Source organism: Anolis sagrei, chromosome 4 (genome assembly GCF_037176765.1).
Source record: "Anolis sagrei isolate rAnoSag1 chromosome 4, rAnoSag1.mat, whole genome shotgun sequence".
Taxonomy (NCBI): Eukaryota; Metazoa; Chordata; class Lepidosauria; order Squamata; family Dactyloidae; genus Anolis; species Anolis sagrei.
The window spans coordinates 4526844-4548288 of NC_090024.1; the positions used below are offsets into that span (position 1 = coordinate 4526844).

At 45.8% G+C, this 21445-nt stretch overlaps 1 protein-coding gene across 1 annotated transcript in view; it reads right to left on the reverse strand.

Moving 5' to 3' along the window:
* RECQL4 (RecQ like helicase 4) overlaps nucleotides 1–21445 on the reverse strand; it is a 218249-nt gene that overhangs the window by 29202 nt on the left and 167602 nt on the right. Inside the window, exons 12-19 of the mRNA XM_067467230.1 lie at nucleotides 20492–20628; nucleotides 13316–13399; nucleotides 10679–10867; nucleotides 9231–9413; nucleotides 7425–7614; nucleotides 3740–4017; nucleotides 2093–2230; nucleotides 757–913 (exon numbers count right to left, since the gene is read on the reverse strand). Coding sequence (XP_067323331.1) covers nucleotides 757–913; nucleotides 2093–2230; nucleotides 3740–4017; nucleotides 7425–7614; nucleotides 9231–9413; nucleotides 10679–10867; nucleotides 13316–13399; nucleotides 20492–20628 — 1356 coding nt within the window. The remainder of the gene's footprint in view (nucleotides 1–756; nucleotides 914–2092; nucleotides 2231–3739; nucleotides 4018–7424; nucleotides 7615–9230; nucleotides 9414–10678; nucleotides 10868–13315; nucleotides 13400–20491; nucleotides 20629–21445) is intronic.

Here is a 21445-nt window from a genome sequence, read left to right on the forward strand (position 1 = left end):
ACCGGGCTCAATTCAAAGTGCTGGCGTTGGCCTTTAAAGCCCTAAACGGTTCCGGCCCAAGCTACCTATCCGACCGCATCTCTGCCTATGAACCCACCAGGACTTTGAGATCTTCCGGGGAGGCCCTGCTCTCGATCCCGCCTGCTTCTCAAGCACGGCTGACGGGGACGAGAGATAGGGCCTTCTCGGTGGTGGCCCCTCGGCTGTGGAACGCCCTTCCTACGGACATTAGACTAGCACCATCTCTAATGGTATTCCGCAAAAAAGTGAAAACCTGGTTGTTTGAGCAGGCGTTCGAATAGTCAGTGCAATGAGTGTAATGAACATAGGAATGGAACAATGGATGACGGATTTGGATCATGTTTTTCAGTGACGAGACGCTAGTGAATGGCTATTGTTGTTAATTGTATATTATTGTATAATGTGTTATGATGTTAGCTGTTTTTATACTGTGTTATTGTAGCATTGAATTTTTGCTGTTTCTTGTTGTTAACCGCTGTGAGTCGCCTAAGGGCTGAGAACAGTGGTATACAAATAAAGTAAATCAATAAATAATCAATAAATAATACTTGGTTATTTACAAAGAGTCTGGGAGCAGGGGAAAAGGGCAAGGTTTGCCCATGCCTGCTAGACAGGGTCACATTCTACCCCACCAAACTACAGGGAGGCACCAGATCCATTAGGCTCTTGTTTCAGGGAAGATAATTTGGCTTTCACTCTGCTATTCCCCCGATTCTCGATCTCAGGGCTCCTCACCTTCTTCTCGGAAGTCCAAGGCTTCCACGGTCGCCTGGATAGGGATGGCTTTCTCGTGTCTGTAACACACTCTTTGTCGCCCGGTGTCCGAACTGGGATTCTCCCCTCCGCTTTCCTCTGAGAGAGCCAACATCTCGGCATCCTCCACTTCGTCGCTCTGCAAGTCGAAAGTGTCTTTGTCACAACCAAAGTCTCTGGTGGGAGGCTTCCTATGGGATATTCCTTCTCCTGAGAGGACCAATTAGTACCAACCCCAACGCCATTCTGATGCTCATTGAGATAATGATTAATAGAATCATAGAATCATAGAATCAAAGAGTTGGAAGAGACCTCCTGGGCCATCCAGTCCAACCCCATTCTGCCAAGAAGCAGGAATATTGCATTCAAATCACCCCTGACAAATGGCCATCCAGCCTCTGCTTAAAAGCTTCCAAAGAAGGAGCCTCCACCACACTCCGGGGCAGAGAGTTCCACTGCTGAACGGCTCTCACAGTCAGGAAGTTCTTCCTAATGTTCACCTAATGTACTGTTGATATATCTGCTGGGATTAGTTTCCAAGACACGCAAGGATGCTCAAGTCCCGTGACATACAATGGTGTAATGTGTGTATGTGTATGCGTGTGTGTGTGTGTGGGGGGGGGGGGATCAAGGCTTGCTGTTTGGAATTATTAATTACTAGCCGTCCCCTGCCACATGTTGCTGTGGCCCAGTCTGTGTATATGCATTTTGTGTGTGTATCTATATATATATATAAATGCTCTGTGCATAATGAGTACCTTAAACACAAAAGAACCAATGAACGAAATCACACCAAATTTGGCAACAAAACGTCTCACAACACAAGGAGTGACCATCACTCAAAAAATTATGATTTTGTCATTTGGGAGATGTAGTTCCTGGGATTTATAGTTCGCCTACAATCAAAGAGCATTCTGAACTCCATCAACGATGGAATTGAGCCAAATTTGGCACACGGAACTCCCATGACCAACAGAAAATATTGGAAGGGTTTGGTGGGCATTGACCTTGAGTTTGGGAGTTGTAGTTCACCTACATCCAGAGAGCACTGTGGACTCAAACAATGTGTGTTATAATTATGCTGTAACCCACTTTGAGCCATGTAGAGAGGTGGGTAAGAAATAAAATTATTGTTATTTGAGACACTACAAGACTATGTGGGGTAAACTCACCCCTGGACACTAAGCCAGGGGGCACTTTCAGGATCAGACTTCCAAGCTACTCCCAACTGAGCTTGCAAACATGAAAAGGAGGAGGAGGAGGAGGAGGAGGGTGTTGAGTAACCCCTCTGCCCATCATCCCCATCTCCTTCCCTGACCTTGCTGAGCTGCTCCTGCTTCTGGTGAAGCTCCCGGCACTTGCATCGGGGGAGGACCTTCTGCACCAGCCTCTTCACCGTGAAGAAGTCGACCGTGTCCGCATAGATGTGCCGCCTCAATTCATGCAAGTCCTCTCCCTGGAGAAGGAAAAGACCGACAGAGTGAACTGGAGGAAAGGGAGAGCGGTTGGGAAAGAAGCCCTTCTGACTTAATTATTGAGAAGGCAGTCGGACAGCGTGATGGAAGAAGCAAAGGCCACCAGCATTGAAGCGATGCTCCTACGCCACCAACTCCGTTGGACTGGTCGCGTTTTCCGAATCAAAGCAGTTACTTTACTCCCAACACAAGAACGGGAAACATAATGTTGGTGGACAGGCAAAGAGATTTACAGATGGGCTCAAAGCCAACCTTAAAAACAGTGGCATAGACACCGAGAACTGGGAAGCCCTGGCCCTTGAGTACTCTAACTGGAGGTCAGCTGTGACCAGCAGTGCTGTGGAATTCGAAGAGGCACGAATGGAGGGCAAAAGGGGGAAATGTGCCAAGAGGAAGGCACGTCAAGCCAATCCTTATCGGGACCGCCTTCCACCTGGAAACCGATGTCCTCACTGCGGGAGAACGTGCGGACCAAGAATAGGGCGCCATAACCAACTACGAACCCATCGCCAAGACACCACATCTGGAACACTATAATCCTGGGCTATGAGGGATCACCTAAGTAATTTTACTCTATTATTATTATTATTATTATTTTATTACATTTATTATTTTACTCTATTATTACAGTTATTATTGCATTATACATATAATATTTATACACCACCACCGAGAAGGCCCTGTACCTCGTTCCCGCCAAGTGTGTTTGAGACAAAGGTGGGGCCGAGAGCAGGGCCTCCCCAGAAGATCTCAAGCTCCGAGGTGGGATGTAGAAGGAGATACGTTCGGACAGGTGCGCTGGACCGGAGCCGTAGAGGGTTTTAAAGGTCAAAACCAGCACTTTGAATTGTGCTTGGAATTGGATCGGCAGCCAGTGGAGCTGGCACAGCAGTGGGTGGTATGCTCCCTGTATGACACTCCGGTGCGCCCATTGGACTAATTGCAGTTTCCGAACAGTTTTCAAAGTCAACCCCACGTAGAGCGCGTTGCAGTAATCTATTCCGGATGTGACCAGAGCGTGGACCACCGTGGCCAGATCTGACTTCCCAAAGTATGGGTGCAGCTGGTGCATGAGTTTTAACTGTGCAAAAGTTCTTCTGGCCACCGCCAAGACCTGGGTTTCCAGGCTCAGCGACGAGTCCAGGATCACTCCCAAGCTGTGAACCTGCGACTTCAGGGGGAGTGTAACCCCATCCAACACAGGCTGTAACCCTATACCCTGTTCGGCCTTACGACTGACCAGTAGGACCTCTGTCTTGTCTGGATTCAGTTTCAATTTGTTAGCAATCATCCAGTCCGACACAGCAGCTAAGCACTGATTCAAGGTCTGGACAGCCTCCTTGGTAACAGGTGGGAAGGAGTGACAGATCTGGGCGTCATCCGCATAGAGATAACACCTTATTCCGAAACTCCGTTGTTGTTGTTATTGTTGTTGTTGTTGTTGTTGTTCATCTCCCTCCCAAGGAGAAACAGACCCAACCAGGCCTCACCTCTGGGTTCAGGAACAGGTGGCAATGGGCGGGCTTCCCGTCTCTTCCAGCCCTCCCGATCTCCTGGACGTAGCTCTCGAAGTTCTTGGGCATGTTGTAGTGGATGACGCCTCGTACGTCGGACTTGTCCAGCCCCATCCCGAAGGCCACCGTGGCTGCCACAACCCTCAGCTGGCCGGACATGAAGTTGTTCTGCACTCGGCGGCGCTCGGCAGCAGACAAGCCGGCGTGGTAGGCATCGGCAATCCACTTCAGAGGGCGGCGGATGCTCTTTTTAGCTGCACAGAAGCCAAGAGAAACACTCAGTCCATAGAGCAAAAGGCTCTCTTCTGGCAGAAGCTAAAACCCAGCTCAGAGGTTCCAAGGCACTGCCTACGAGGGTTGAATGAAAAGTAATGCCTCCACCTTCGTTACTTGGGTGTGGATAGGAATATTTTAATAAATCAAGCGCAGAAATAATGTGCTCTTTAACTACCACTATTCACTTGAGAATGTGGTATTTAACTACTACTATTCACTTTTCCACATAATCACCAAACAAGTGGATACATTTCTGCAAACAATGAACAAGTTTTCTGAAGCCGTCATGGAAGAAGTCGACACTCAGTTTCCGCAACCAGCGTCTCACAGTTCTCTCAACGTCTTCATCAGAAGCACAATGAGGTAGTTTGAGGATGCTTGCCATAGATGCAGGCGAAACGTCAGGAGAGAATGCTTCTAGAACATGGCCATACAGTCCTGAAAAACCTACAACAACCCACATTATCCTCATTGGGGGATATGAGAGAAGCCTCCTCGCAGGATTGCAAGACATCCGGGCATCCCCTGGGCAACATCTTCGTAGACGGCTGATTCTCTCAATCCAGAAGCAACCAGACCTACACCACTGGAGAAATTACACTGTCTAGCCTGACATCCGCCGGGAAGTAGCAGCTAATAGTGAAAGGACCAAGGCAGAGACATCTCCAGCCCATCCCTTGTTTGGGTATCAGCCAGCACGTCAACGACTTAAATCAAGAAATAGTTTTCTAAGGTCTACAGAGACACTTGCTGGAACACCTCAGCAAGTGAGAGTCCAAAAGTGGCAGGCTCAAACCCAGAACCTCAATCAGTGGCTGATACCAAATGAGAGACTCCCCCCTGAGCACACAGAAGACTGGGCGACTTGGAAGGCGCTGAACAGACTGCGCTCTGGCACCACAAGATGCAGAGCCAACCTCAAGAAATGGGGCCACAAAGTAGAATCCACGAGATGTGAGTGCGGAGAAGAGCAAACCACAGACCACCTGCTGCAATGCAACCTGAGCCCTGCCACATGCACCATGGAGGACCTTCTTGCAGCAACACCGGAAGCACTCCAAGTGGCCAGATACTGGCCAAAGGACATTTAACCAACTACCAAACTCACACATTTTGTATTTTCTCTGTTTGTTTGCTTTGTTCTGTTAGAAATGTAATATAATTGACTGGCTGCCCTGACACGAGAAATAAATAAATCCTTATTGAACTGGATTATCTGAATCTATACTGCCATATAACCCAGTTCAAAAAAGCTGTGTAAAAGGGGCCTTGGTTTTGCCCGAGGCCCTTCTACGCTGCCATATAATCCAGATTGTCAAAGCAGATAATCCATATTGTCTGCTTTGACCTGGATTGCATGAGTCTACACTGCTATATCAGATAATTTGGATTTTATATGGCAGTGTAGATCCAGAACAGTTAAACACAACATCTGGCAAAGCAGAAAACACGCTTTTCCCCTTTCCCTCAATGGGACACCCTTTCATGTATTTCAACATGGCTACTCCAACCAGAGAAGTCAGCCATAGCAGAGCACCTGATCAACCAACCTGGACACAGCATATTATTTGAGAACACAGAAATGCTGGACCACTCTCACAACCACCATGTCAGACTACACAGAGAAGCCACTGAAAAACACAAGAAGCATGTGGACAATTTCAACAGAAAGGAAGAAACCATGAAAATGAACAAAATCTGGCTACCAGTATTTAAAAAACTCCAAAATTGCAACAGCAAAAACAGCAGAGAGGAAACAGGCAGGGACATCTAATTACCTTTCAAGAAGAGTTTGCTCCAGGCACAGTCAGCCCATTGTATGCTAATCAAGGTGGTCAGTTGAAATATTTATTTATTTATTTATTTATTTATTTACATCACTTCTATCCCGCCCATATCAGCCCGCAGGCGACTCAGGGCGGTCTACATATCGGCACAATTCGATGCCATCAATACAATACAAAAGCAAAAACAGTTAAGTGCAATTAGACAAAAAAGACAGTGCAATGACAATTTAAAAAGAGCTCTATCCTCTCATTCCAATCCTCGTCCATTTCATCGTCTTGGCCGTTCCTGGGTCATTCTCCATCTCAAGCTTGACTAGTATCATGTATTGCTATATAGTACTATACCGCTATACACACACACAAACATACACACACCCCTATATTTGTTAGTGTTCCTCTTTAAAATCAGGACAGTAAATACAATATAATAATAATACAATATTATAATTATATATTTTATTTATATTACATATAATATTATTAATAATATTACAATATAATGTTAGTAATATTATATGTAATATAAATAAAATATATAATTATAATATTGTATTATTATTATATTGTATTTACTGTCCTGATTTTAAAGAGGAACACTAACAAATATAGGGGTGTGTGTATGTTTGTGTGTGTGTATAGCGGTATAGTACTATATAGCAATACATGATACTAATATTGTACTGTGCTATTAATATAATATATTGTATGCTCTTGTCTGTTGGAGGCAAGTCTGTTGGAGGCATGTTGCCATTGGCCAGCTTGTTTAGCACTGAATGGCCTTGCAGCTTCCAAGCCAGGCTGCTTCCTGATTGAAGGAATCCAGCCTGGGGGAATCTCTCCTGACATCTCTCCATCTGAACATGAGGAAGAACTTCCTGACTGTGAGAGCCGTTCAGCAGTGGAACTCTCTGCCCCGGAGTGTGGTGGAGGCTCCTTCTTTGGAAGCTTTTAAGCAGAGGCTGGATGGCCATCTGTCAGGGGTGATTTGAATGCAATATTCCTGCTTCTTGGCAGGGGGTTGGACTGGATGACCCATGAGGTCTCTTCCAACTCTTTGATTCTATGATTCTATCTATTCCGGGGTTCCGAATGCCTGCTCGAAGAGCCAGGTTTTCACTCTCTTACGAAAGGTCAGGAGGGAGGGGGCTGATCTAATATCCCTAGGCAGGGAGTTCCATAGCCGAGAAGCCACCACAGAGAAGGCCCTGTCTCTCGTCCCCGCCAAGCGTGCTTGCAAAGCAGACGGGATCGAGAGCAGGGCCTCCTCAGATGATCTTAACTTCCTGGAGGGTTCGTAGGAAGAGATGCGTTCGGATAGGTAGGCTGGGCCTAGCCCAACTATTCACACCTAGCCCAACTGACAAAAGTCCTTTGTCCCACCCTGGTCCTTCCACGGATATATAAACCCCTTCCCAGTCTCAACAGACCTCACTACCTCTGAGGATGCTTGCCATAGATGCAGGCGAAACGTCAGGAGAGAATGCCTCTAGAACATGGCCATATAGCCCGAAAAAACCCACAAGAACCTAGTTTCAACATGGCCCTTGTGTCCCTTTCTCTTCTCCAAGCTAAACAGACCCGGCTTTCCTGTCTCCCACCTTTTGATTTCTTCCTTTTCGCAGCTTCTTCCTCTTGCTCCTCATCTCTGGGACGCTCTTTGAGCTTCACCCCTTGGAGGCAGGTGCGGACGAGCGCTGCGATGCGAGCCGTCTCCTCCCGGCGCGTGCAATAAATGATGATGGAGTCCAGGCTCCCAAACCGTTCTCCTTGCAGCAAGCTCAGGAGTGCCTGTCACCGCCAGGGAGAAAAGCAGCATCTCAGCCTAGAAGTGCAGGACTGCAAAACCCTTTGGAAACAGCTTTGTTTGTGATGGTCTGGACTCTTGTGTTTATTACAGAAAATATGGTAAACAAAGTTATGCATGAGATGAGATGCATAGTATATAGAACAGGCATGGGCAAACTTTGGCCCTCCAGGTGTTTTGGACTTCAACTTCTACGATTCCTAATGGCTGGGGGAAGCTCCTGATCTCTCTCAAAAAACCCCTTCCCACCCTCCACTGGAGCCCCTGGTGATACAATGGGTTCAACCCTTGTGCTGGCAGGACTGCTGACCACAAAGTCTGTGCTGTTGCACGCTGGGCCTGTGCATCAGACTGTAGACAGGACATAAATTCTGTGTGCCCAACGGGACGCCAGGGCTGCCTCAGATTAAAGGCCTTTGGATTTCCTTAAAACAGAGTCTTTAGATTGCTTAAAGGTTCAACAAAGTTCTTTATTAAGGAAAACAAACACTTTAAGGCTTTCTTAGCAGTCTATTGGCTCTCTCTCAATCTTGTCCACAGGGAACAGGCACTATCTTCATAACTGTAACTAATGGGGAAATCCTTAACTCCTAATCTGGGCAATCTGTCTTTGCCTCTGTTGGCGTGGACCAGGGAACCAAACTATAATTGACAGGTGGCTTGCCCTATGATTGCAGCCAAAAGAAGCCACCTATTAATGAAAACAAACAGGTACTTTAAGGCTTTCTTAGCAGTCTATTGGCTCTCTCTCAATCTTGTCCACAGGGAGCAGGCACTATCTTCATAACTGTAACTAATTGGGAAATCCTTAACTTCTAATCTGGGCAGTCTGTCTTTGCCTTTGATGGCGTGGAGCCCCTGCACCCGGTACCAACTGCTTCTGGCTTCTGCGAGTGACCCTTACCAAGCAGAGCTTTGTAGACTTCCAAGGGAAAAAGAAGATCAGGTTTCGGTGATGGCTGGCTAAAGTCCCTCCGCAAAGGAGCTGTAAGGCTGTATGATCCTCAGCCAAGCTGTGGGGCTGTATCTCCCCGGCCAAACGATAGGCTGTATATCTCCCCGGCCAAGCCGTAGAAGATGAAGCTTTCTACAGGAGCTCTTGGTTTTATGTCCTATGCAAAAGGCTTCTCTGTGTGGACTAAACCCAAAATGGCTCCTATTCCCACCAAAAACCCAAAAAGGGGGCGGGACCAGGGAACCTAACTATAATTGACAGGTGGCTTGCCCTATGATTGCAGCCAAAAAATGCCACTTATCTGCAGAGTCCCCGAAACTTAGGACTACAACAAACATTCAATGCAAAGCAAACAAAATTGGAGCTCCTGGTACAGCTGTACCTGCACAAAGTCAGCAGTTTGACCCCGAGGAGCAGGGGGAGCTCCCGTCTGTCAGCTTCAGCTTCCCATAAGGGGACATGAGAGAAGCCACCCACAGGATGGTAAAATATCAGGTCGTCCTTGCAGACGGCCAATTCTCTCACACTAAAAGTGACTTGTACATTCTCAAGTCGCTCCTGACACAAAACAAAACAAAACAAAACAAAACAAAACAAAACCCCCTCCATGGGAAGGCAAAACCCCTGGCTTGGCCCCAGACTTACCTGGTCCTTGTCTCTGTCTGTGGAAACGGAGAGGTGCAGGTTTGGAGGGACAGCTGCGGAGCGCACAGCAATCCCTTCGCCTCCCGAGATGCCCAAGTGATGGGCCACGTCCCGCGCCGTAGAGAGAGTGGCCGTGGCTGTGAGGCCCAGGAAGCAGCGCACGCCCAGGCGCTCCCGGAGAACCTGCCGAGGAGAAGGAGTCACACTTGCGACTAGCGAAAGGAATGTCAAAAGAGAGAACTGTAAGATAGGATATAGAGATATAGGATGAGGGACACCTGGCTTGGAAGCAGCCCAAGTGAAAGGGATCTTGGAGTCTTAGTGGACCACAACCAGAACATGAGCCAACAATAGGATTTTTAAAAATTGTGTTAGAAGCGACCTGAGAAACTGCAAGTCGCTTCTGATCTGAGAGAATAGGCCATCTGCAGAGACACCACCCAGGGGACGCCCCGATGTGTTACCATCCTGTGGGAGGCCTCTCTCATGTCCCTGCATGGGAATATGGAGCTGACAGATGGAAACTCACCGCATTTCACAGATTCGAACCGTCGACCTTCAGGTCAGCAGTTCAGCCAGCACAAGGGTTTAATCCATTGCGCCATCACAGCTCCTAGCAATGCGATGCGGCAGCCAAAAAGGTTAATGCGGTTCTAGGCTGCAACAATAGGAGCCTAGTGTCCGGATCAATGGAAGCCATAGTCCCACTATATTTAGGTTTGGTTAGACAAGCAAAAGTATATATGAAAGTATAGCCATGTATAAATATGTGAGAGGAAGCCACAGGGAGGAGGGAGCAAGCTTGTTTTCTGTTTCCTTAGAGACTAGGACGCAATGGAAGAATGGCTTCAAACTACAAGAGAGGAGATTCCATCTGAACATTAGGAAGAACTTCCTGACTGTGAGAGCCGTTCAGCAGTGGAACTCTCTGCCCTGGAGTGTGGTGGAGGCTCCTTCTTTGGAAGCTTTTAAACAGGGGCTGGATGGCCATCTGTCAGGGGTGATTTGAGTGCAATGTTCCTGCTTCTTGGCAGAATGGGGTTGGGCTGGATGGCCCAGGAGGTCTCTACCAACTCTTTGATTCTATGATTCTATGAAAGGGATCTCAGAGCCTTAGAAGCCCACAAGCTGAACATGAGTCAACAGCATTAATGTATCATGAATATGATGTACGGTTTGAATGAAATTGAATGAAAAGTGTATGGTTGGGGTCTATATAGTCTGGAGAGGCCATCCTAAGAAACAAAGCCTGGTAAAATAGGAAAAAGGAAATTTTATGAACTGAAATTAAAAGTTGCTAATGAGAACTGCTGAACTGCCAACACTGATGACTAGAGACAAATGATTTACTCTAGAGGCATATTTTTGATGTCTTTCCTGAAATGGCTTCTGCACACTTTTTCTTGCACTTGGCAGCCTCAACGGCAAGGCCCAGTCAGGCTCCCTACCTTACACAGGCGCAGGTAACAGGGCCGGAAATTATGAGACCACTCGGAGACGCAGTGGGCTTCGTCGATGCAGGCAAAAGCCACTGGCGGGAGCTGATCTGCAGGAGGGAGGCAGCTGGAGGCAGAAAGGCCTCCCCCAACTAAGGCCTCTGGGGAGAGCAGGAGAACGTGGACCTTCCCAGCCTTTACCTGTCGAGATACAAACTCATCTCGTGAGGATCAAAGCTCTCCTACTCTCCCTTAAAACATCTTGGTTTAAATCATGCTCTCAAGAGACCCAAAACAAAGTAATCTTCATTAAAATAACATGGTTTACTCACAAACTTCATGTATTCTGACTTTAAACACCACACAGTTGAGTTAAAATAGCAAGCAGTTTATTGAAGGAAATAAAAGCCAGAGCAAGGAAAAGGAGTTGCGTTCAAATAGCAAGCAGTTTATTGAAGGAAATAAAAGCCAAAGCAAGGAAAAGGAGTTGCGTTCAAATAGCAAGCAGTTTATTGAAGGAAATAAAAGCCAAAGGAAGGAAAAGGAGTTGCGTTAAAATAGCAAGCAGTTTATAGAAGGAAATAAAAGCCAAAGCAAGGAAAAAGAGTTGCGTTAAAATAGCAAGCAGTTTATAGAAGGAAATAATAGCCAAAGCAAGGAAAAGGAGTTGCGTTAAAATAGCAAGCAGTTTATAGAAGGAAATAAAAGCCAAAGGAAGGAAAAGGAGTTGCGTTAAAATAGCAAGCAGTTTATTGAAGGAAATAAAAGCCAAAGCAAGTAAAAGGAGTTGCGTTAAAATAGCAAGCAGTTTATTGAAGGAAATAAAAGCCAAAGCAAGTAAAAGGAGTTGCGTTAAAATAGCAAGCAGTTTATTGAAGGAAATAAAAGCCAAAGCAAGGAAAAGGAGTTGCGTTAAAATAGCAAGCAGTTTATTGAAGGAAATAAAAGCCAAAGCAAGGAAAAGGAGTTGCGTTCAAATAGCAAGCAGTTTATAGAAGGAAATAAAAGCCAAAGCAAGGAAAAGGAGTTGCGTTCAAATAGCAAGCAGTTTATAGAAGGAAATAAAAGCCAAAGGAAGGAAAAGGAGTTGCGTTCAAATAGCAAGCAGTTTATAGAAGGAAATAAAAGCCAAAGGAAGGAAAAGGAGTTGCGTTAAAATAGCAAGCAGTTTATTGAAGGAAATAAAAGCCAAAGCAAGTAAAAGGAGTTGCGTTAAAATAGCAAGCAGTTTATTGAAGGAAATAAAAGCCAAAGCAAGGAAAAGGAGTTGCGTTCAAATAGCAAGCAGTTTATAGAAGGAAATAAAAGCCAAAGGAAGGAAAAGGAGTTGCGTTCAAATAGCAAGCAGTTTATAGAAGGAAATAAAAGCCAAAGGAAGGAAAAGGAGTTGCGTTCAAATAGCAAGCAGTTTATAGAAGGAAATAAAAGCTAAAGGAAGGAAAAGGAGTTGCGTTCAAATAGCAAGCAGTTTATAGAAGGAAATAAAAGCCAAAGGAAGGAAAAGGAGTTGCGTTCAAATAGCAAGCAGTTTATAGAAGGACATAAAAGCCAAAGGAAGGAAAAGGAGTTGCGTTAAAATAGCAAGCAGTTTATAGAAGGAAATAAAAGCCAAAGGAAGGAAAAGGAGTTGCGTTAAAATAGCAAGCAGTTTATAGAAGGAAATAAAAGCCAAAGCAAGGAAAAGGAGTTGCGTTAAAATAGCAAGCAGTTTATAGAAGGAAATAAAAGCCAAAGCAAGGAAAAGGAGTTGCGTTAAAATAGCAAGCAGTTTATTGAAGGAAATAAAAGCCAAAGCAAGGAAAAGGAGTTGCGTTAAAATAGCAAGCAGTTTATAGAAGGAAATAAAAGCCAAAGCAAGGAAAAGGAGTTGCGTTAAAATAGCAAGCAGTTTATAGAAGGAAATAAAAGCCAAAGCAATAAAAAGTAATCCACAGTAAAAGGTAAATCCAATCGATTAGGAAGAAAAAAGGAGCAATTAGTCCAAAAAGAAATAGTACAAAGAAGTCCATGAAATTAGAGGCTTGATTACAAAGGCAATTAACCACAAAGGAACTTGAACCAGGAATCAAAGACAAAGGGTCAGGAACTTAACGTGAATCCAAGGTTGCTTCATCTGAAGCTGGATTCTGTACTTGGCACTTATATCCCTGTCCTATTTCCCAAACAGCTAAGAATGGAGTTTTCCTAACTTTGGTTTCACTTCTATCTTCTAGAGAGTTCCATTGCTGGACTGTGAGAGCCGTTCAGCAGTGGAACTCTCTGCCCTGGAGTGTGGTGGAGGCTCCTTCTTTGGAAGCTTTTAAACAGAGGCTGGATGGCCATCTGTCAGGGGTGATTTGAATGCAGTATTCCTGCTTCTTGGCAGAATGGGGTTGGACTGGATGGCCCAGGAGGTCTCTTCCAACTCTTTGATTCTATGATTCTATGATTCTGCAGCACATACTCAATGAATGTCTCATAGAGTCTCAACCAATTCAACTTAGTTTGTGGCAGCCACAAAAATGAAGTTTCTGGAGAAGACCAACTACTTTCAAAGTCAGGACCTCACAATGAAACAGGAAATAACACTTTCAAGCCAGGAACAGAACATTTTTCAATTCTTTTACATAATGAAGTGAGGCAATCATGACAATTGCATAGCCTGCTCACCTTCTCCATGGCAGCTTCTCTCTGGGTCTTGGACATGTTGGAGTGGATGCAGACAGCTTTCAGGCGCTGAGGAAGGCCAGAGACCTGCAAAAGGAGAGAAGAATTACTGAAAGGTTGGACACGATACAACCAATGGCCAATACGATTGCACCTGAATTTCCTGATGACAAGAGTTGTTCAACAGTGGAACCCTTTGCCTCAGAGTGTGGTGGTAGCTTCTTCTTTGGAGGTGTAATGTAAAACACGACACAACGAACAAACGACAAATGTATATAAATAAAAATGTAATGTTCGTTTGTGGGATTAACAGAACTCACAAACCACTGGATGAATGGACACCAAATTTGGACACAAGACACCTCTCAGGCCAACGAGTGACCATCACTCATAAAAACACTGAAAAACACAGTGGAAGGGACTTAAAAAGCCAAAAAACAAAAGATACATTACAGCGCATGTGCAAACCTACATATATACGCAAACACACACACACACACACACACATATACAAACAAATATATACAGAAATATATACACACAAGACACATATATAGAAAGGGGGAAGGAAGGAAGGAAGGAAGGAAGGAAGGAGAGAAAGAAGGAGGGAAGAAAAGAAGGAAAGAAAGGTAGAGAAGGAAGGAAGGAAGGAGAGAAGGAATGAAAGAGCAAAAGAGGGAGGGAGGAAGGGAGGAAGGAGAAAGGAAGGAGAGAAAGAAGGAGGGAAGAAAAGAAGGAAAGAAAGAAAGGTAGAGAAGGAAGGAAGGAAGGAAGGAAGGAAGGAAGGAAGGAAGGAAGGAAGGAAGGAGAGAAGGAATGAAAGAGCAAAAGAGGGAGGGAGGAAGGGAGGAAGGAGAAAGGAAGGAGAGAAAGGAGGGAAGAAAAGAAGGAAAGAAAGAAAGGTAGAGAAGGAAGGAAGGAAGGAAGGAAGGAGAGAAGGAATGAAAGAGCAAAAGAGGGAGGGAGGGAGGGAGGGAGGGAGGGAGGGAAGGAAGGAAGGAAGGAAGGAAGGAAGGAAGGAAGGAAGGAAGGAGAAAGGAGGGAGAGAAAGAAGGAGGGAAGAAAAGAAGGAAAGAAAGGTAGAGAAGGAAGGAAGGAAGGAGAAAAGGAATGAAAGAGTGAAAGAGGGACGGAGGGAGGGAGGGAGGGAAGGAAGGAAGAAAGGAAGGAAGGAGAAAAGGAGGGAGAGAAAGAAGGAGGGAAGAAAAGAAGGAAAGAAAGGTAGAGAAGGAAGGAAGGAGAGAAGGAATGAAAGAGCGAAAGAGGGAGGGAGGGAGGGAAGGAAGGAAGGAGAAAGGAGGGAGAGAAAGAAGGAGGGAAGAAAAGAAGGAAAGAAAGGTAGAGAAGGAAGGAAGGAAGGAAGGAAGGAAGGAAGGAAGGAAGGAAGGAGAGAAGGAAATAAAAAAGTGAAAGAGGGAAGGAGAGAAGGAATGAAAGAGAGAAAGAGGGAGGGAAGGGAAGAAAGAAGGAAAGAGACAAGGAAAGATGGAACCAAAGAGCAAAGGAAGCGAGAAAAGAAACAGGTAGAGAAGGAAGAAAGAAGAAGGGAAAAAGAGGAAAGGAAGGAAAAGAGGGATGGAAGGAAGGAGAGAAAGAAAGAAAGAAAGAAAGAAAGAAAGAAAGAAGAGAAACAGGGAGGGAAGTTTGGCCACTGCAACGCGTGGTGGATACAGCTAGTGTGTGTGTGTGTGTGTGTATGTATGTATGTATGTATGTATGTATGTGTGTGTATGTATGTGTATGTATGTATATATATATATATATACAAAGTACGTCCCAAAGAAAAAGAAAACCAAGAAGGCAAAATGGTTGTCTGCTGAGACACTGGAAGTAGCCCAAGAAAGGAGGAAAGCAAAAGGAAACAGGGATAAGGGGAGATATGCCCAGTTAAATGCGCAATTCCAGAGGTTAGCCAGAAGAGATAAGGAACTATTTTTAAATAAGCAATGCATGGAAGTGGAAGAAGACAACAGAATAGGAAGGACAAGAGACCTCTTCCAGAAAATTAGAAACATTGGAGGTAAATTTCAGGCAAAAATTGGTATGATAAGAAACAAAGATGGCAGGGACCTAACAGAAGCTGAAGAGATCAAGAGAAGGTGGCGAGACTATACAGAAGATCTGTATAGGAAGGATAATAATATTGAGGATAGTTTTGACGGTATGGTGAATGAATTAGAACCAGACATCCTGAGGAGTGAGGTTGAATGGGCCTTAAGAAGCATTGCTAACAACAAGGCAGCAGGAGACGACGGGATCCCAGCTGAACTGTTTAAAATCTTAAAAGATGATGCTGTCAAGGTGATGCATGCCATTTGCCAGCAAATATGGAAAACACAAGAATGGCCATCAGACTGGAAAAAATCAACTTACATCCCCATACCAAAAAAGGGAAATGCGAAAGACTGCTCAAACTTCCGTACAGTGGCCCTTATTTCTCATGCCAGTAAGGTAATGCTCAAGATCCTTCAAGGAAGAATCCAGCAATACATGGAGCGAGAGTTGCCAGATGTTCAAGCTGGGTTCAGAAAAGGCAGAGGAACGAGAGACCAGATTGCCAATATCCGCTGGATAATGGAGAAAGGCAGGGAGTTTCAGAAAAACATCTACTTCTGCTTCATTGACTATTCTAAAGCCTTTGACTGTGTGGATCATAATAAATTGTGGCAAGTTCTTGGTGGGATGGGCATCCCAAGCCCCCTTCCCTCTCTCCTGAGGAATCTGTACAAGGACCAAGTAGCAACAGTCAGAACTGACCACGGAACAGGAGACTGGTTCAAGATTGGGAAAGGCGTACGGCAAGGCTGCATCCTCTCACCCAACCTTTTTAACTTGTATGCAGAACACATCATGCGATGTGCGGGGCTGGATGAATGCAAGGCTGGGGTGAAAATTGCTGGAAGAAACATTAACAACCTCAGATATGCAGATGACACTACTCTGATGGCCGAAAGCGAGGAGGAGATGAGGAGCCTTCTAATCAAGGTGAAAGAAGAAAGCGCAAAAGCCGGGTTGCAGCTAAACGTCAAAAAAACCAAGATTATGGCAACAAGAATGATTGACAACTGGAAAATAGAGGGAGAAACCGTGGAGGCCGTGACAGACTTTGTATTTCTAGGGGCAAAGATTACTGCAGATGCAGACTGTGGCCAGGAAATCAGAAGACGCTTCCTTCTTGGGAGGAGAGCAATGTCCAGTCTCGATAAAATAGTAAAGAGTAGAGACATCAGACTGGCAACAAAGATCCATTGCCTAGTCCAAGCCATGGTATTCCCTGTAGTCACCTACGGATGTGAGAGCTGGACCTTAGGGAAGGCTGAGCAAAAGAAGATAGATGCTTTTGAGCTGTGGTGTTGGAGGAAAGTGCTGAGAGTGCCTTAGACTGCGAGAAGATCCAACCAGTCCATCCTCCAGGAAATAAAGCCCGACTGCTCACTGGAGGGAAAGATACTAGAGACAAAGTTGAAGTACTTTGGCCACATCATGAGGAGACAGGAAAGCCTAGAGAAGACAATTATGCTGGGGAAAGTGGAAGGCAAAAGGAAGAGGGGCCGACCAAGGGCAAGATGGATGGATGGCATCCTTGAAGTGACTGGACTGACCTTGAGGGAGCTGGGGGTGGTAACGGCCGACAGGGAGCTCTGGCGTGGGCTGGTCCATGAGGTCACGAAGAGTCGGAGACGACTGAATGAATGAACAACAACAACAATATATATATATATAACCAGAGCAATGAGGAGACTAAAGTAGTGGTGGTGCGTGTAGCCGAGCCTTGACTTTTAAAATGTTTTTATTTGAGGCACTTTTTTATTTTTTTTTAAAAAAGGAGTAACTTATTACTCCAACCAGAATCCTTTCTTCCAATATCTTCAGCGGTAAATCTTTTTTTTTTTTCCAATAAATGGACATGAGTCTTAATTATAAAGAACTGATCAAGGAAATATTTATTCAAGGATTCACAGGTGTACAATGTTTGATGGTTATTCTGTATTCCTTTAAATGTTGTTACCATCTACTTTATTTATTTACAACATTTATATGCCGCTCTCCTCACCCCGAAGGGAACTCAGAGCAGCTTACAAGATATATAATATACTAGCCATCCCCTGCCACGCGTTGCTGTGGCCCACATGGGGGTTCTGTGTGATAGGTTTGGCCCATTTCTATCGTTGGTGGGGTTCAGAATGCTCTGTGATTGTAGGTGTACTATAAATCCCAGCAACTACAACTCCCAAATATCAAGAGTCTATTTTCCCCAAACTCCACATTTGGGCATATTGAGTATTCGTGTAGAGTTTGGTACAAATCCATCATTGTTTGAGTCCACAGTAATCTCTGGATGTAGGTGAACTACAACTCCCAAACTCAAGGTCAATGCCCACCAAACCCTTCCAGTATTTTCTGTTGGTCATGGGAGTTCTGTGTACCACGTTTGGTTTAATTCCATCGTTGATGGAGTTCAGAATGCTCTTTGATGGTAGGTGAACTATAAATCCCAGCAACTACAACTCCCAAATGACAAAATCATAATTTTTTGAGTGATGGCCACTACTTGTGTTGTGAGACGTTTTGTTGCCAGATTTGGTGTGATTTCGTTCATTGGTTGTTTTGTTTTAAAGGTACTCCTTATGCATAGAGAAGTTTTATATATAGAGATAGTATTTCAATGGGAAGTGTGGGCCTGCTTGGGAAGTCTGACTTGGCCACGGTGGTCCATGCTTTGGTTACATCCTGTTTAGATTACTGCAAAGCTCTCTACGTGGGGTTGCCTCTGAAGACTGCCCGGAAGCTTCAATTAGTCCAACGTGCGTCAGCCAGACTACTAACGGGAGCGGGGTAGAGGGAGCATACTACTCCTCTGTTGCGCCAGCTCCACTGGCTACCAGTCAGCTTCCGAGCACAATTCAAAGTGCTGGTCTTAACCCATAAAGCCCTAAACGACTCCGGCCCAATTTACCTGTCTGAACGTATCCTCCCCTATGAACCATCAAGATTACTAAGATCGTCTGGAGGGGCCCTGCTCTCGATCCCACCGGCCTCACAGGCGCACCTGGTGGGGACGAGGGACAGGGCCTTCTCGGTGGTGGCCCCTCGACTCTGGAACTCCCTTCCACTGGAGATCAGAACTGCCCCTTCGATCTTAACGTTCAGGAAACAGGTGAAAACCTGGCTGTGGGGATTGGCATTCGACGAATGAGCCATGAGCCTGTGATATGGATGGATGACGACAAATAATGACTTTGATGATCATAGAATCAAAGAGTTGGAAGAGACCTCCTGGGCATCCTCCAGTCCAACCCCATTCTGCCAAGAAGCAGGAATATTGCATTCAAATCACCCCTGACAGATGCCCATCCAGCCTCTGTTTAAAAGCTTCCAACTGTTTAATATCTACATGAAGCCGCTGGGTGAGATCATCCGGAGTTTCGGGGTGCGGTGTCATCTGTACGCAGATGATGTCCAACTCTGTCACTCCTTTCCACCTGCTACTAAGGAGGCTGTCGAAGTCCTGAACCGGTGCCTGGCCGCTGTAATGGTCTGGATGAGGGCGAACAAACTGAAATTGAATCCAGACAAGACAGAGGTACTCCTGGTCAGTCGTAAGGCCGAACAGGGTATAGGGTTACAGCCTGTGCTGGATGGGATCGCACTCCCCTTGAAGGCGCAGGTTCGCAGCTTGGGTGTGATCCTGGATTCATCGTTGAGCCTGGAGCCCCAGGTCTCGGCGGTGACCAGAGGAGCATTTGCACAGCTCAGGCTCGTGCGCCAGCTGCGCCCGTACCTTGGGAAGTCTGACTTGGCCACGGTGGTACACGCTCTGGTCACATCCCGTCTTGACTACTGCAACGCTCTCTACGTGGGGCTGCCCTTGAAGACAGCCCGGAAGCTACAGCTAGTCCAGCGCACGGCAGCCATGTTACTAACAGGAGCGGGACGCAGGGAGCACACAACGCCCTTGTTGTTTCAGCTCCACTGGCTGCCGATCTGCTACCGGGCCCAATTTAAGGTGCTGGTGTTGGCCTACAAAGCCCTAAACGGTTCCGGCCCAAAATACCTTTCTGACCGCATCTCGGCCTATGAGTCCACGAGGACCTTGAGATCGTCTGGGGAGGCCCTTCTCTCGATCCCGCCTGCCTCACAGGCACGTCTGGCGGGGACGAGGGATAGGGCCTTCTCGGTGGCGGCCCCCCGGCTGTGGAACACCCTCCCTGTAGACATCAGACAGGCGCCCTCCCTTATGTCATTCCGCAAGAGCCTAAAGACATGGTTATTTGAGAAGGCGTTTGACTAAGTGCTACAACAATTGGCAATGACGACAGGAACGGAATATGGATTACGAGATTGGTTTATGATTCTAAGATGAGACGGCGCGGATGATTTAGTGTAATTTGTATTATTGTTGTTGTTGATATTGTTGTGTTACTGCCTTATTGTAAACTGTTTTTATATGTTGTACACCGCCGTGAGTCGCCCTAGGGCTGAGAACGGCGGTCAACAAATGCAGTAAATAAATAAATAAATAAATAAATAAATAAATAACTGTAATCATATGATTGTATTTTTGCCATTTTAATTGTTTCAATGTTTTAATGTGTGATATAGAAATATGATGTTTTAATGACGGTCTGTAATATTGATGTTGGAAACCGGCCCGAGTCCCTTGAATGGAGGTGAGAAGACCGGGATACAAAACTACCAAATAAATAAATAAATACTTTAAGCTGAAGTCTCATGTGTTTTTCTTTTATGAGCCAAGTCATCACACACAAAGTTAACTGGGCTAGCGTCAATCTGCATGCTACTCATGTTATCGCATGACATTCTTCACCAAAGACTGACCAAAAGGAAAAAAATATGTCTGCTCCCACCAAGTGGCAGTTAGCTCCGTCCCTTTAACTCTAACTTGGATGCATCTCAGTTCCGGTTCCATCGCTATGGCAATGCCTCAGCTCAGGCCGAGACATCAGCTGGCCAGTACTTACCATATCCCAACATCAACAAACACATCTAAAACATACATTATAACCAGGTATTTCGCTACAGGAGGCTTTTAAACAGAGCCTGGATGGTCATCTGTCGGGGGCGCTTTGATTGTGCTTTTCCTGCCTGGCAAAATAGGTTGGATTGGATGATCCTTGGGGGTCTCTTCCAATTCTGTGATTCTATCTCCGGACGTACCTGGTCATCCATTAGAGACACCAACGGCGAGATGACCAAAGTGATGCACCTGGACCGCTTGCTGTACAGGTAAGCCGGGAGCTGATAACAGAGGGATTTCCCCATCCCCGTGGACAGGACCACCAGCGTCGAGAGACCTAGAAGAGAGGGATGGGGGATACGAGAATCAGAAACTCCAAGGTGGAATTGACTCAAGTCTTCGTTCTCCCATGGAGAGTCTTTCTCTGATTCAGTTCCCTTGTGATACTCGTTATTTTAACCCTCTTTTCTCACTCATCCTTATTTATTTTATTTATTTATTTACCTTACTTCTATACGGCTGTTCTCAGCCTGAAGGCGACTCACAGCGGTTCACAACAAATACGAACAGCAAACGTTCAGTGCTACAGTATAGAAACAGTTAACAACCTAACACATTACACAATTAATAAACAGTTACTACAATACCCATTCACTGTCGTCTCGTCATCAAAAACATGTTCCAGATTCGTCATCCATTGTTCCATTCCAGTGTTCATTAACCAATCATTGCACTAATTATTGGAACGCCTGCACAAACAGCCAGGTCTTCACTTTTTTGCGGAATACCATTAGAGATGGTGCTAGTCTAATGTCCGTAGGAAGGGCGTTCCACAGCCGAGGAGCCACCACCGAGAAGGCCCTATCTCTCGTCCCCGCCAGCCGTGCTTGAGAAGCAGGCGGGATCGAGAGCAGGGTCTCCCCGGAAGATCTCAAAGTCCTGGTGGGTTCATAGGCAGAGATGCGGTCAGATAGGTAGCTTGGGCTGGAACCGTTTAGGGCTTTAAAGGCCAACGCCAGCACTTTGAATTGAGCCCGGTAGCAGATTGGTAGCCAGTGGAGTTGGCGCAACAGGGGGGTTGTATGCTCCCTGCGCTCCGCTCCTGTTAACATCATGGCTGCCGAGCGTTGGACTAACTGGAGCTTCCGAGCCGT